General features: G+C 37.9%; 1 protein-coding gene across 2 annotated transcripts in view; it reads right to left on the bottom strand.

Moving 5' to 3' along the window:
* Sgcd (sarcoglycan delta) overlaps nt 1-13906 on the bottom strand; it is a 554972-nt gene that overhangs the window by 89588 nt on the left and 451478 nt on the right. For both annotated transcript variants that reach the window (XM_063230698.1, XM_003473239.5), the window contains exon 6: nt 2996-3068. In XM_063230698.1, the coding sequence (XP_063086768.1) occupies nt 2996-3068 (73 nt within the window). The remainder of the gene's footprint in view (nt 1-2995; nt 3069-13906) is intronic.

Genomic DNA, 13906 nt, shown 5'->3' with positions numbered 1-13906 from the left:
GGATTATTTTTGGTACCTGTTACTCAACCTCCCTTTATGTCCCCTCTTTCATCTATCGTAATCCCTCCTGATGACTGCAGACCTTTGACTTCTACAAAGTCAATTTTTAAGCTTCTATATATGACCATGAATAAACAGTGTTTATCTGCATCTGGATTATTTCACACAACATAATGTCCTTCATTTCCATCCACATTGCAGCCAAGACAGAATTTCATTCTTATGATGATTAATATTCTGTTGTGTTGGAAAGCAAAAGGACATTTATACTGAAAACAACTTTGAAGGAGTCTTACGATTGGATCAGGAGGACACTGGGAAACAGAGCTCCGCATGATTCCCGTTATCGTCTGGGGTGCGAATTTTGGTCACTTCCACTCCTTTACGTATGCATCTAGGATGACTGAATGACCAGAAACTCAAGGTGCATATCCAAGGGCGCCTGGACTTCTGTTTTGTGGACTTTTCCATTCTTTTGATATATTCTTGTTTTTATCTTCCATAGGTCACACAAACCCTTTTCCTTCTCAATATTCAACAGCTTATTTGAGCTCATATTTTTCTTGCTTTCCTCAGAATACTGATTCAGAGCTCTCTAAACCTATGTCTCCCCAACTGCAATTCCTAAGACCCACACTGTTTTGGTTTCTGAGACTGGATTGACTGACATTCCATGCATATCACACTGCTTTATCCATGCATCCATCAAAGGACATCATGACTGATCCTGTATCTTGGCTGTTACAAATTGTCCTGAAATAATCATTAGAGTGCAGGTATCTGTTGAATATGATTATTTAATTTTTTAAAATACATATCCAATAGTAGGACAGCTGGATCTTAAAGTAGTTCTTCTAGTTTTCTGAGAAACTTAACTGTAAACTAGAATGTTTTCCATAATAACTATACTAATTATATTCTTGCCAACAGTGTGTGAAAGTTCCCTCTTTATACATTTTGCCACCATTGTTATTTTGCTGTATTTTGATCATAGCCATTCTATCTGGGGTAAGATAACATCTTATTGTAATTTGCTTTGCCTTCATGATACATAGTGATATTGAACATTTTTTCATATTATTGACTATTTGTTTAATCTCTTGGGGGAACTGAGGATTCAGATCATTTGGCCATTTTTAAATTGGAATTTTTGAGAGCTTCTTTCATGTCTGTCTTGGATTGGAACTTTTTTTCTTTAACTGCAGATGATTTATTTTATTGCTTAAAGCCAAATCAACCTGTTCTTCTCTCTTATACTCGCCAAATCTTCCAAGTAATGAAAAGCTTGTTGCACAGAGGAGAAAACAAAATGAACGAACAAACAACTCTGTATTGTATTTACAGTTCAGTTTCCTTTAAATAGCATTTTCTTTGGGATGAAAATATCACTTACTATCTATAATATCTTCATTGGCTGGAATTATTTTTAGGCTGTATCTTTATATCACTGTTTATCCATAGGTATTGGCAGAATGTGCATTTTATAAGAAACTTGCCCCTACTAAAGAATGTGAAAAGGAAGGGAACTGGACTGTTCATTTATTACCTTGTCCGGAAAGAGTTCTTACATCAGAGATGGAGACTCTGCACTTAGAGAATAAGAATTCCCTCTAAGAATCTTAAAAGGGCAGTTTTCTCTGCTGGTTCTGCCTCAAAGATTCCTGCTTCTATATCTTATACGTAACATGGGATCCAGCTGACAGGGAGCCAGGTAACTTGGGCATATAGAAACTGTGCTGAAAACAGTTTATGTCAGTAAAACTCCATGATATTCTGTTGTGTAATCCGGATAAAGGTAGCCCTATTCTGAGATTTTGCAGTGAAAACATATTCATTTCACAACGGTTGTTCTCTTCCTTTGGCCTAATTTATTTCCCTATATACTCAAAGACCTATGGGCTTCTCAAAAAATGCTGTGGATTTTGTAATCTGAAGATGCTTTTCCTACTGCAGAGAACATGCTTCTCTTAAGGGAACAAAAGCTGCCACAGAGCTGTGACGCTTTCAGCAAGGTATAGACTTGAGGTTGCATAATAGAAGAGTGGATATGGCTCATGTAAAGCATATGCATCTGCCTATGGTTGATGACTACTAGAAAGTAGTTATGCAATGCTATGCATGGCCATTTGGTGATTTATGACAGGTTTTAGGTAAAAGAATCACCCAAAATGAATACAGTCAGTATTCACTGAATTCTTCCTGGTTATAATTATATCCTAGATGTTACAACCATTTTTGTATCAATGTAAGTGGTTTGTTTTCTGAGACAGAGTCTTGCTAAGTTGCCTGGATATGGCTCGAATTCATAATCCTCCTGTCTCACCTTCCCAGAGCACTGGAATTACAGGTATGCTTCACCATGCCTGACTTGAACATACCATTTCTAATGTGCTTTTCTTTAGTGGGTAAGGGATAGGTCTTCATTGGCTGGAATTATTTTTAGGCTGTATCTTTATATCACTGTTTATCCATAGGTATTGGCAGAATGTGCATTGCATCTTAGTTTTTTTCTGCAAAAGTCCCTCACACTTATAAATATTTGAAAAATATCATAAATACAAGGAATGACCGCAGAATGTGGTTCTAGTATCATACCAACCTTAATAGCAACTTGTTACAGAAAAAATCCTGTTGTGAATTTAGACTTCAGATTTCCTACATAGTTCTTTTCTTTTGGTGGGTCACTACATATTACTGATTAGTTCAACTATTTATAGCTGGACAGGTTTGTAGCATCACAAAATACAGACACAAACTTCTATTGCCAAAGAATGAATCTATTATAATTACATAGGTGGCAACCTCTTATCCCAGAACCTTAATTTTCTTTAGTATTCAGAAAAAGGCCTTTTTTTTTGTTTTATCTTCAATAACTTACCAACTGTTCTCAGTTTATCTATCATAACACCATCACTATTATTCAGAATGAATCATGGGTCAACTGTGTAGAGGAAGGTAATAGCCACTAACAAATGCAAAACAATCAGAAGCTTACCTTAGCTCCTTGAAGGGGTCTGCCCTGACGTTAGGTGTTTCTATAGACTTAGGGAAAACTGTGCCCTCAGCTCCTATAACAGAAGAAAGCAAATGGAGTTACACATGGTGGAGGAATCACCTAGGGGCACAATCAGCACACTGATTGCACCTAAATGTAGCAAATCCATTACACAGTGCAATATGCACAAACCTTGCCATTGGCATAGGGCTTCTGTTAGGACAGCATTGAATCAACTCAAGCAAACAACCTTTGAAACACAAGGAACATCTTTTGAAATGCTCTTACCAAGATCAGATTGAGGCCACAAGGCAAATACTTTCTAAATTACAAAAAAGAAAGAAAGGAAGGAAAGAAGGAACCTAGAATTTGTAAAATTTGACTGTTGTATATAATACAACATTAATAGTCACCCGACTAGAAATGTTTTCAAATATAGTAGGTGATACCCTCTCACTACACACAATTCCTATGGTGGTGTGTTAGGTGGTTATATTTGCCTAATGACAAACAAAAGTTTTTCACAAAACAAAGTTCTACACTATTCTGTTTTGGAAAGTCAAGCAGAAAAACAGAACATTATGAAGGATCATTTGGAGTTCAGTGCTTTTACACTTTGAGTATTAACATTGATCCTCAACCCAATCTAGACATTTCACTCTTGACTGTGCTGTAAGCTTTTATCTTTACAACTTGTCAACACCAGCTGAACTTTTCCAGCCATAAAAGATTGTGATTATCTGATTTATATGCTCCCAAAGTGTTTTCAAATCTTTTAAACCTCAGTTTATCACAGACAATTGCATTGGATATTAGTTTTCCAATTGAATTTAGCAGTAGTATCTTGTACTCTAAAGTAAAGAGGTTTATTTTTATACATTTAGCATACTTCTTTGATGCTGTAAATAGGGGTAGAATATCATGCATTTGTGTGCAAATTTCTAGAATCCGCTTGCGTTGCTTAGTGTCTAGAAATCTCCTGTTCACCACTATTATTCAAAATCTGTATTTATCCTGGCATAATGAGAAGTCCTAGAACATGAATAAGTTCCTTAACTTCTATAGCAAATATAAAAATTCTCACTCTTTTTGATAGGAGTAACAGATTTTTGCAAGTACAATCAGAAAATAGTGCTCTACTTAAACATTACATATGGTCATGAAAGAAGCATGTCAGTGAATAATTTTTTCTAAGCTACCTTTGAGAGACTACCAGAGACTATCATATACATTAATAATGCACAAGTTCATTTATTTACTGTAACAACTCCATGACTTTGATAATTGCAGGAGGCATAGAGACATCCAGTTACTCAGCATTTCCACATAAACACAATAAAGTTTATAATTACACCTAGCCTGACACAACTATTTTATAGACAACCAAAAATGCTATAATCTTTTCCACAAAGCCTCATCAATTTCAGCATTTTAAAAAAAACACAGGCAATTCTTCTGAGACTCAAGGCAGACTCTTAGCTATGAATTTCTGTAAAACTCTGAAAGCAAATTACTTAATTCTGAGATATAATGGCACAAGGTAAACATCTTCATACCAAAAGGGAAAAATAGGAAGATAGAAAAGAATAAAACCAAAGCAAGACCAAAACCCAGCAGTGTGAACGTTATGTTCTGTTTCTCCATGTACAGTCTCTGAGGTATGTGGCTGTGAGTCCCAGAGAACCTGGGCATCCTACCACTATGACCTCATGGTCACAGGCCATAGGACTTGTCTCTTGGGCTAGCTCCATTCCTGGTCTGCAGCTTATACACGGGTATGCTCCACAATTGTGGAATCTCAGACCTCCAGGGTCTCCACTGCACTTTCAGTTTCACTCTCAGACTTACACACATACCATTGAAGGTCAAAATTGTTTGGCCTGCAGGCCTTCTTTTGAAATCTGGTTGGTGCCTCCATGACTGCCTGATCCTTGCCTTCTGCATGCTTGAGTAATCAGCATCATGTGAAGGAAACAAGCGTCTGGTGTCAGCTGAGCAGCAGTCACGCCTCTGCAGCCATGGCTGTGGAAGACTGAGTAGCTGGGTGGCTGACCAGTGTGAAATAAAGCCCATGATATCAATTACCTAGATGGCTTTTATCAAGAATGTGGTCCAGGGATTTTCTTCTCGAATTAAGGCTTTACACTTTCACATCCTTGAGCCTGTGATGAGTGGGTCTTGCCAACTCCTGAGACGCTCTCAAGGCATCTTCTTATCCTTTTTCAAAGTACTCAGTTTTTGTTTCCCATTGCTAATCTCTTTTAAAACCACAACACCTGTGGTCTAGCTTTTGCACTGCTTTTAACTCCTGATTCTCCCTGTACATCTTGCTGTAAGCAGTCAGCAATATCCAAGCCATGAACTGGATGTTGAGCTACCTTATTTTTTCCTTCACCCTTAGTCCCAGCCTCCTACACCACCGCCTTAGGACATCCATCTCCAGATTTCCAGTGCAGACTCTTTAGCCTTTTAGGGAAGACTCTTCAGCTTCCTGATACAGACTCACATGGGACTCCAGAGTAGGCATCAGACCTCTGGTTTTTGAGTAGATCCTTTCTGTGTCTAGAATGTAGACCATGCTTTTGCATTCTTGCACACCTCACTCTGAGACCACTGTAACCCTACCTTATAAATTCATATATTTTTCTGTTAAATCTGTTCCCATAGTAACACTAACTGATATACCAGCATCACACACTCCTCCCTAAATCTGTTCCAGAAGCTTATAAACCATGTGCTCTGATATGGTCACAGCAATGACTCCTATTCACTGGTACTGATTTTATGTATCAGATGGCCTTCCCATGGTGGACAAAATACCATATACTCACACTTGGCTCAGGGTTTCAGACGACTGTCTATGTTTGACTGGCCTCAATGCCCAAGCATGATGGTAAAAGGACGTGGCAGAGCAAAGCTTCCTAGTTTATAACAGCTGGGAAGCCAAGTAGGGAAGCCGCATCCAAGAGAAGTTGAGGGGCTCAAAATTATGCCTATATGACTCACACAGACACACCCAGGAGTATGCATCACTGACGCTCTAGGTGGCTTCCAAGCCAATTAAGCTGATGGCTAAGCTTAACTGTCACAGGGCTAAATAAAGAGCTGCAGTTAATGGCTGAGTTCTGCCATCTTCCTAAGCAACTCAAAGGGGGAACAAGAGTCATCTGACACATTACTGGTATTTACTAAAGGTTTGTAGAAAGAAAACAGTGTCCTTTGAACACCAAACTCAAGCTCAGGTCTTCAGCTTTCTCTGCTCTACAAGCACATTTTCTATGTGCTTGGCTAGAAGTATATGTTATTTTCTGTTATATACTAATTTCCCAGTACAGTACTCTATAGACACTCAACAAATATTTGAAAAATGATAATAATACTCATTTTGTCCTGAGTACACACTACGTGAGATGTGTTTACCCTGCAGACATTCACCCCATTCCTTAAAGTAGATCCTAAGTTCATTGTGAGTAAGAAATGATCGGCTATAGACCGGCTAGATTGACTTTAGGTTCCTCAGGCTTTTCATCTGGTGCTGCAGTTTCTATGGAAGTACTAATTTACTGTTGTAAAACTCCCTGTGCAATGCAATATATTTCAAATGAGTATTCAAATCACAATTCAACATATTAATTTTACCTACACAATTTTAAAAGCTGTGTTAATAAAGGAATGCTAATTGGTCTTTAAAAAGTCTTTAAACAAAAATGAGATCAAAGACTTACAGTTTCCTCTGGGACCAAGGAATATACTTATCCTATATGTAAGGCTGGAGTTAGAACCGTGAATCTCACAGTCACAGGTCTGGTGGGTGCTGCTATAAAGACTGACATGCTGGTTTTTGACTCTGAAGGCTACTTTTAGCCACAGTGCTCTAGTCTAGCATTCTTCAACACCAGGTCCATGTGGCAGCTGAAGGATGGCAACATGTTGGGGGAGGTAAAGGTCAAGTTACACTACTTCAGCTTGCAAGGTCCAATCAAATATCCTTTGGTTTTGTTTTATCTGGACTTTGTCCAAGAAGACGCACCCACCAGAGAATACACTTACTGATATGACTTCCTATGGAAAGAGATCAATGTTTTTGCTGAGTGGCTTTGGACATGACACTCAACTTCTCTGATGCTTAGTTTGCTTCTCTGAAAAGAAGAAATCACCAAAGAACCTTTATTTCTTAAAAGATGTGGATGACTGAATGAGATCTCAGGTGCACAGCAATCAGTAATGAAATTTAATGTAATACTACTAGCAATAAAATGTTTATGAGCTCTATTCTTTCTTATTGTATTCTTGATCCTCAGTGATTTTTATTTTTTGGAAACAGGGTCTCACTGTATAATTCAAGCTAGTTTTAAACTCATTTTGTACCCCAGTCAGGCCTCAAATTAATGGTGATCCTCCTGCTTCAGCCTCCACAATGCTGGAATTATAGGCATGCACACTACACGCTGCTCATCAGTGATTATTTTAAAAATATTTTAAAGGTATTTACTGTAATTTTCAAAGTGTACTGAATACTCAAGGTTTTCATTTGATCATCCCAGTAACTCTCTGCAGTAGGCACTATTTATCTCTGTGTTGTAGTCAGGGGTTGTAAGGAGAACAAATAGAATCAGGACACAGAATTTATATTATTATTTTATGATGGTCACCCGGAGTTAAACACAAAAACTGCAGGAAATCTATCCACAACACTCAAAACTCAGACTATTAGGCCAAGGACCTGGGTCCCATAGCAGTGCTCTGCATGAGTCCAGATGAAAACCTAGAGTCCATGACAATGCCTCCCACAAGTTCAGCAGGAGGTCTAGAGCCCACGAGAGGGATTCATACCAGTCTGTTTTACGGATCCACTCTGGGAAAGCCCAAAGGTCAGTGGTAGAAGCTAGAAAGTCTATGTCAATGGGGTGAAGGAGCTGTGCTGGTAGACTGAGGGTTCTACACTGGAGCTCAGAAGTCATGCTCAAAATAAGGATCAGGGCTGAAAAGCACCCACCACAGCTATCCTTAGCAACACAGAGGTTCTGAGCTCCTCTGATAAGAAGAGTTGAGTATATACCAGAAAGCCAGCAGGACAAGTTTCTCTTGGAGATTAAACGCCAAACGTCTTCTGCTCCGGAGCCAGGAAGCAATGCTTGATGTAAGGACCAGAGCTCCCCCAAAGTGAACCACAGCCACTCCCACCAACAAGGTCCCAAGCTCTTCTGATGACAGTGTTGAACTCACACTGGGGAAGTTCATCACGATGAGCTCCTCCAGGAGAACCAGCGGCGCAAAACAGCAACACAGAGAAACCCACAATGCCTTGCATTTCATTCTTCACATCTCTATTCATGATGGCAATTTTCCTGAGGTGGACAATATCTATGCTCAGCACCATGCTGATTTAATTCAGCTGGTGTCAAGTTGACCATCAGTTTTTAATCCATAACACTCAGTTATCAAGCTTGTGGAATCTGAGACTCAGATGAGTGAAGAAATTTTCCTGTAGTCACACAGTTAAGTGATGAGGAAAGTGAACCCTAGCCTGTCAGTTCCACACTAGATTCTGTGATGCCTTGACTATCTCTCCCAATGGATTAACCTGCTCCCCACATGTTTGTGTTTTTCAGAACAAATACTAATAGCTATGCCCTCATACTGCTTGCCAAATCCCCAGCTACTCTTCTAGAAACAGCTCCTTCCAAGTCCTACCAGATTTCTCATTTTCACATCATTTTTCACTTTCTCACACACCTACATAGTGGATAATCATCCATCAGGACAAATTCTCCCATCTTGTACTCTACCCGTTCTTGGATAATACATTATTCTCAATTTTATTATTTCAAAAAGGTTTCTATTAAAACCATACCTACCTGTTCCCTTCTTTGACACAACATAATTTACTGGCAATAAATGTTCATAAACAGTATGACTGAAAAATCCATAAAGCCATTTCAGCTTTATTTTAAATTCCATTTAATGTCCCTCAAAAATGATTTCATCAATGTGTTTCCATTAGCTGGTTCTCTGCCCAATAACTTAATTTCACACAATCAATCAAGAACTTATAAAGCATGTGACAGGATCTATCTAAAGTGTTTTGAATCACCATAAAGATCAGCTCAATGGCTCTTTTTCCTACTAGCACAGGTAGGGGGTATACTTATCAAAAAAATCTCAAATGCACTGTGTTACCATAGTAACCAAAAGTCATGTTCTCCTCTCCAGAAAAGATAGTCAAGTCCAGAGCTCCATTTCATCATGCTTTCCCTTTGAAGTGTCTTGGACGTCAAAATACTTGACATTGAGGTATTAACATCCTGGCCTTTCTCTGATTTTAACCAAATCACATAATTGTTCTGGTTTTCCATTTTCCCAACTGTAAAATGAGGATTAAACATGAAAACTAAACTCTCTGCAACTGCAAACTTCTGATTTAAGCAAATGATTGCCAACCACCACCTTTCTCTACTGGGAAGACAATAAAACTGGGATGTCAATGGACTACACTGTTAAGATTTGTATTTAGATGTTCCCCTAAATCCTCATGTGGTCATAAGTACAGAGTCTTGAAGGTGGTTGGATTAGAGTGTGTAACGCTAGAATTATGGCTGTGATGCCGGGATTAAGGGTGCCCACGCTGGATATGGGTAGTATCACGTAAAAGGCAGTAACCTGGATGGAATATAAAAGGACAGAAAGAAGCTTCCTTACTGCCTGGCTGCCTTCTGCTTACCATGAAGTGTTTCTTCTCTACAGTATCTCTCTGCCAAGCCACCCCGCCTTGGAGCCAGATGATTTTGGACTGAAACCTCCACAAACTGTGGGCTAATATAAACCTTTTCTCCTTTAATATTAGGATTGGTATTTTGTCTCCACAAAAGTAACAAGAAAAGTAACTAACATATATGTTAAATATTTCTCAATAATCAAGGGAAAGGAGAGCAAAGACAACAGATTTTTGTCCAGTTTAAATAGCAGTTATAAATTTTTTATTTTTATGGTGCTGGGAACTGAACCTAAGATTTCATAAACAGTTAGCAGACATCCTAATCCCTGAATGACATCCCAACCATAAACTGCTTTTAATTTATAGAAATAACCACCAGAAAATAAGTCTTCTGAGAGATAAAATGGTACACAGCAAAAATCCATCACTGATGAAACTAACTATAAAGACAAAATATATTATTTTTAATTTATTAAGATTCTAATAAGTAACCGGAGTTAATCAGATTTAAGGAAAAATAATAAACACCGAAGTGCCTAAAACTATATAACATTAGAAACAGCTGTAGGCCAAATACTGACAGGAAAATTTAGAACATCTGACAAAGGAAAGTTGGACTCTGGGGTGCCATTAGACAGAGAAATTACAGTGACAGGGATTATACCCAATGAAATTCTGATACAGTTTTATGATAAACCAGATCTTTGTTGTACCCATACACAAGGATTCATCTCAAAGGTAATAGTTTTGAGAATTTGTACCCTGCAATACGTTCATTCTCTTGAATGATTTTACACTGTCTTGTTATGTTTGATACTACAGTGTAAGAAGGTATAATCGAATATTTCAAAGTAAGAGACACTATGGTAGCTACTGTTGTGTTAGGTTGTCTTGTGGTGAAACATTATGTTGCTTAAATTGTTCTGTTCTGACATTTTTGTTATGTCCTCTTTTATTTTAATCTTTTTTAAAAATAAAAAAAGATAAAAATGACTTAAATATAGTTTCAAAATTGATGAAGGAATTAAACTCTTTTAATGAAGTTTACAACAGTAAATTCTTTCTTGATGAACATCATTAATACTCATATAACTGTGATTAACTCTTTCTGTATTTATGAACAAGAACTCAGTCTCCTTCTTGTATTTAAACTATGTGGCCAAAATGTTCACCAGGTTCAAAAGTGAGAGCTAAAGTATCTGATGAATACCCTACTGTACTGCTTGCAGTACTCATGGTGCATTTTCCAATTTGCGTTCCTCAGACAGATATAACTGAATGACAACCTTAATAACAAATATATTTTACTTGAAAAGAATATCTTTTCCTTCCCAGATTAGATTCTACAATGGAGAAAGGAAGTTAATCTAAAAAGTGGTGACAGGAAAATAGAAGGGTTGATTTTGTTTCTTGAAACAGAGAAGCCAGAAAACAAAGTCTTAATTTTTACACTCATTATACAGTGTTACCATCTAGACATGCTTGGTCCTCCAGAAGTTTATGGCTTGGAGGGGTGGTTATCAGTTTGCTGATGTGAAGCCTTTGAGAAGAAGGCCAGTGAGAAGTCCTGGGTCAGAAAGGTGCTAGTCTCCAGGATAGAGGTCTCCTCAGAGCAAACTGGTACTAACCACAAAGTCTGATACAGAATTGCAATCTCTCTCTCTCTCTCTCTCTCTCTCTCTCTCTCTCTCTCTCTCTCTCTCTCTCCCACAAACACTGTCATAGTTGTAACACAGTCCACTACTAGCACCCCAGTCCCCCAACAGAGGACATACTATGGGGCTGCATGATCTTGGACTTTCAGCTTCTAAAACTATTAGCTACATTATCTTCTTTCCTTTATAGAAATAGCCTGCCTTATGGATCTTGCTATGGTAACCACAAAATGGACTAATATGTAATGGGCATTGGAAATATGTCTTCTAGTGGTATTTCTCTGTTTTATGCAATGTATGGATGGGTGAGCTGCATTATCTATAAGGCTGTTTCCAGATCTGTTAGTATAATACCTTCTAGATAACTTACTGGATGAACACAATAAACTAAGAGAGAAGAGTGGTACACAGGATACATCCAAAGTTCAACTCATTTAGCAGACACCCAGTGAATAGACAGCTTTAGTGGTGAGGAAGAGACATGCAGCTTATAGATGCTGACTGCTTTGTATAACTGGTAATCAAATCAGTTCATAAATAAAAATATAAAAGAGATAAAGGTTCAAAACGAAACATGTCTTTGAAAATATAAAACTTCAAGTCATACCCTGGGCTTCGAGATGATTCCTGAGAAACTCAAGTTTTGCTAATGTTTGAAACATCATGAGTCAAGAAAGATATGTTGCAGGGGAGAAGACTATTCAAAGGCTTCAGAACTGGGGAGTATGTATTAATAAAGAAGGCTGGCATGACCAGGTAAGAGTTAGCAAGAGGCAAATATTACAGGATGCAATGAGGAGAGAGGTCAGCCTTGAGGCATGCAGAACCTTGGAGATGGGAATGAAGGTATTAACTCAGGGATTTGATTCAATCAAATCCACATTTTTTTAAAGATCACATTTATTGGTTGTGTTTTATTGATTGCAGAAACTACATGTATTTAATCCCTGCTTCCCCAATGGGATGGAATTAGAAGATGGTGCCTTTGGAAAATACTTGTGTTTGGATTAATATCCTCCTAAGTGATGGCAGAGAGTTTACCTTCTCTCTGTGATGTGAGATACAATGAGAAGGCAACCATGCACGAGCTCATGATGGGATAAGTGACCTCATAAGAAAAGACACTAGAGCTCTCTCTCTCCTCTCTCTCTACTATGTGAAGGGAGCAGGAAGATGGCAACTGCATCTCAGGAGGAACCTCACTGTTCTCAGATTTCCCAGATCCCAAAACTGTGAGAAATACATTTCTGTTGTTTAAACTGCTCTGCTTGGGGTAATTATTATAGCAGGTCACACCAAAGTATCACACCATGGAAAAGGCACAGGAGGAAGCAAAGGTAGATACATAGGGACAGGAGAAGATGGGAGCCTAGATTAGAGATACGGCAGCGGGGGAGAAGAGAGGATGGCTAAGCAGATGCTTACGAGGAAAACCAATGAGATTTCGTGATGCATGGGACAGGGACAGGACCAAAGGAGGGTTACAGGGCCCAGGGGGAGACTAAGCCACATGACCAATGTTCAAAGAAAACTTTTACTCCTCAAACAATATCCACCTTTTTAGATATTTAGTACACTAAAAATTACCTTCATTTGCTAAAACTTGTCTGAATCCAATCATAATTTTTCTTATGAAGGTACAAGAAACATGACAAAATTTAAATTCAATCTCCTGTGATATTTATAAGCAATATATTTTAAAAATAAAGACTCCAAATAAGCTAATAATGCTTTGGATCATGAACAGATGCCTTTGTGCAAGATAATTTCTGGTTGCTCCAAAGTTTGAGCTAAACGTATTTTGATGTAATAATGTACAAAATCTTTTGAAAATATGTGAGATTCAATATTTTCCTCTGTAAATCTACGTTGGGACCATGGTACTATTTTGATATTTAAATACAATATTCTTCATGCTAGAGATCCGTTTACATACACACCAATTTGTTCTACAACACATAATCCATGGTAGACATTGGAGAGGGAATATGAAACAACTGATCTTAGGGGGAAAAAAAATTCTCCAAAAAAAAAAAAACTTCCTTTTGTACTGAACTCCTAATACAAACATTTGTCTTTCTTTCAAAAATAAGATGCAGTGAAAAATTTTCTTAAAGAAAATGGTAGGATTAGGCTTTATAAAAGATTTAAAATAAACTGGGAAATCAATGCAGAGGCAAAGTTTTCTCAAGTTTCAGCATTAGGCATGTTGAATGTGGCTGTCAGCTTCTGAAGTCCTGCCAGGCCTGAGTGATACACAGATACCAGACAGTAATTTTCAGAGGAAAAAGTCACTTGGGAGAGTTTTAATCCCACTGTGTTCTCCCTGGTGGCCTTTAATGAACTGCTAATGCAAAACATATGTAGTTGCTGTGAGTAGTTTCTAGGATACACACTAAATATTTCCTTTCTAGAAATTAGAACAGATTTTCCTCACCTAAAATTACAGATAATTTATTCATTTAACAAATATTTATTGAGGGCCTAATCCAGACAAGGTTTGAGGGGGAAAGACTCAGACTTTCTTTTTCAGAGATTACA

Source organism: Cavia porcellus, unplaced genomic scaffold (assembly GCF_034190915.1).
Source record: "Cavia porcellus strain 051 isolate PalLab524CR breed Dunkin Hartley unplaced genomic scaffold, mCavPor4.1 scaffold_19, whole genome shotgun sequence".
Classification (NCBI taxonomy): Eukaryota; Metazoa; Chordata; class Mammalia; order Rodentia; family Caviidae; genus Cavia; species Cavia porcellus.
The sequence above is the reverse complement of the archived record's forward strand: the minus strand, read 5'-3'. Positions and strand labels throughout refer to the sequence as shown.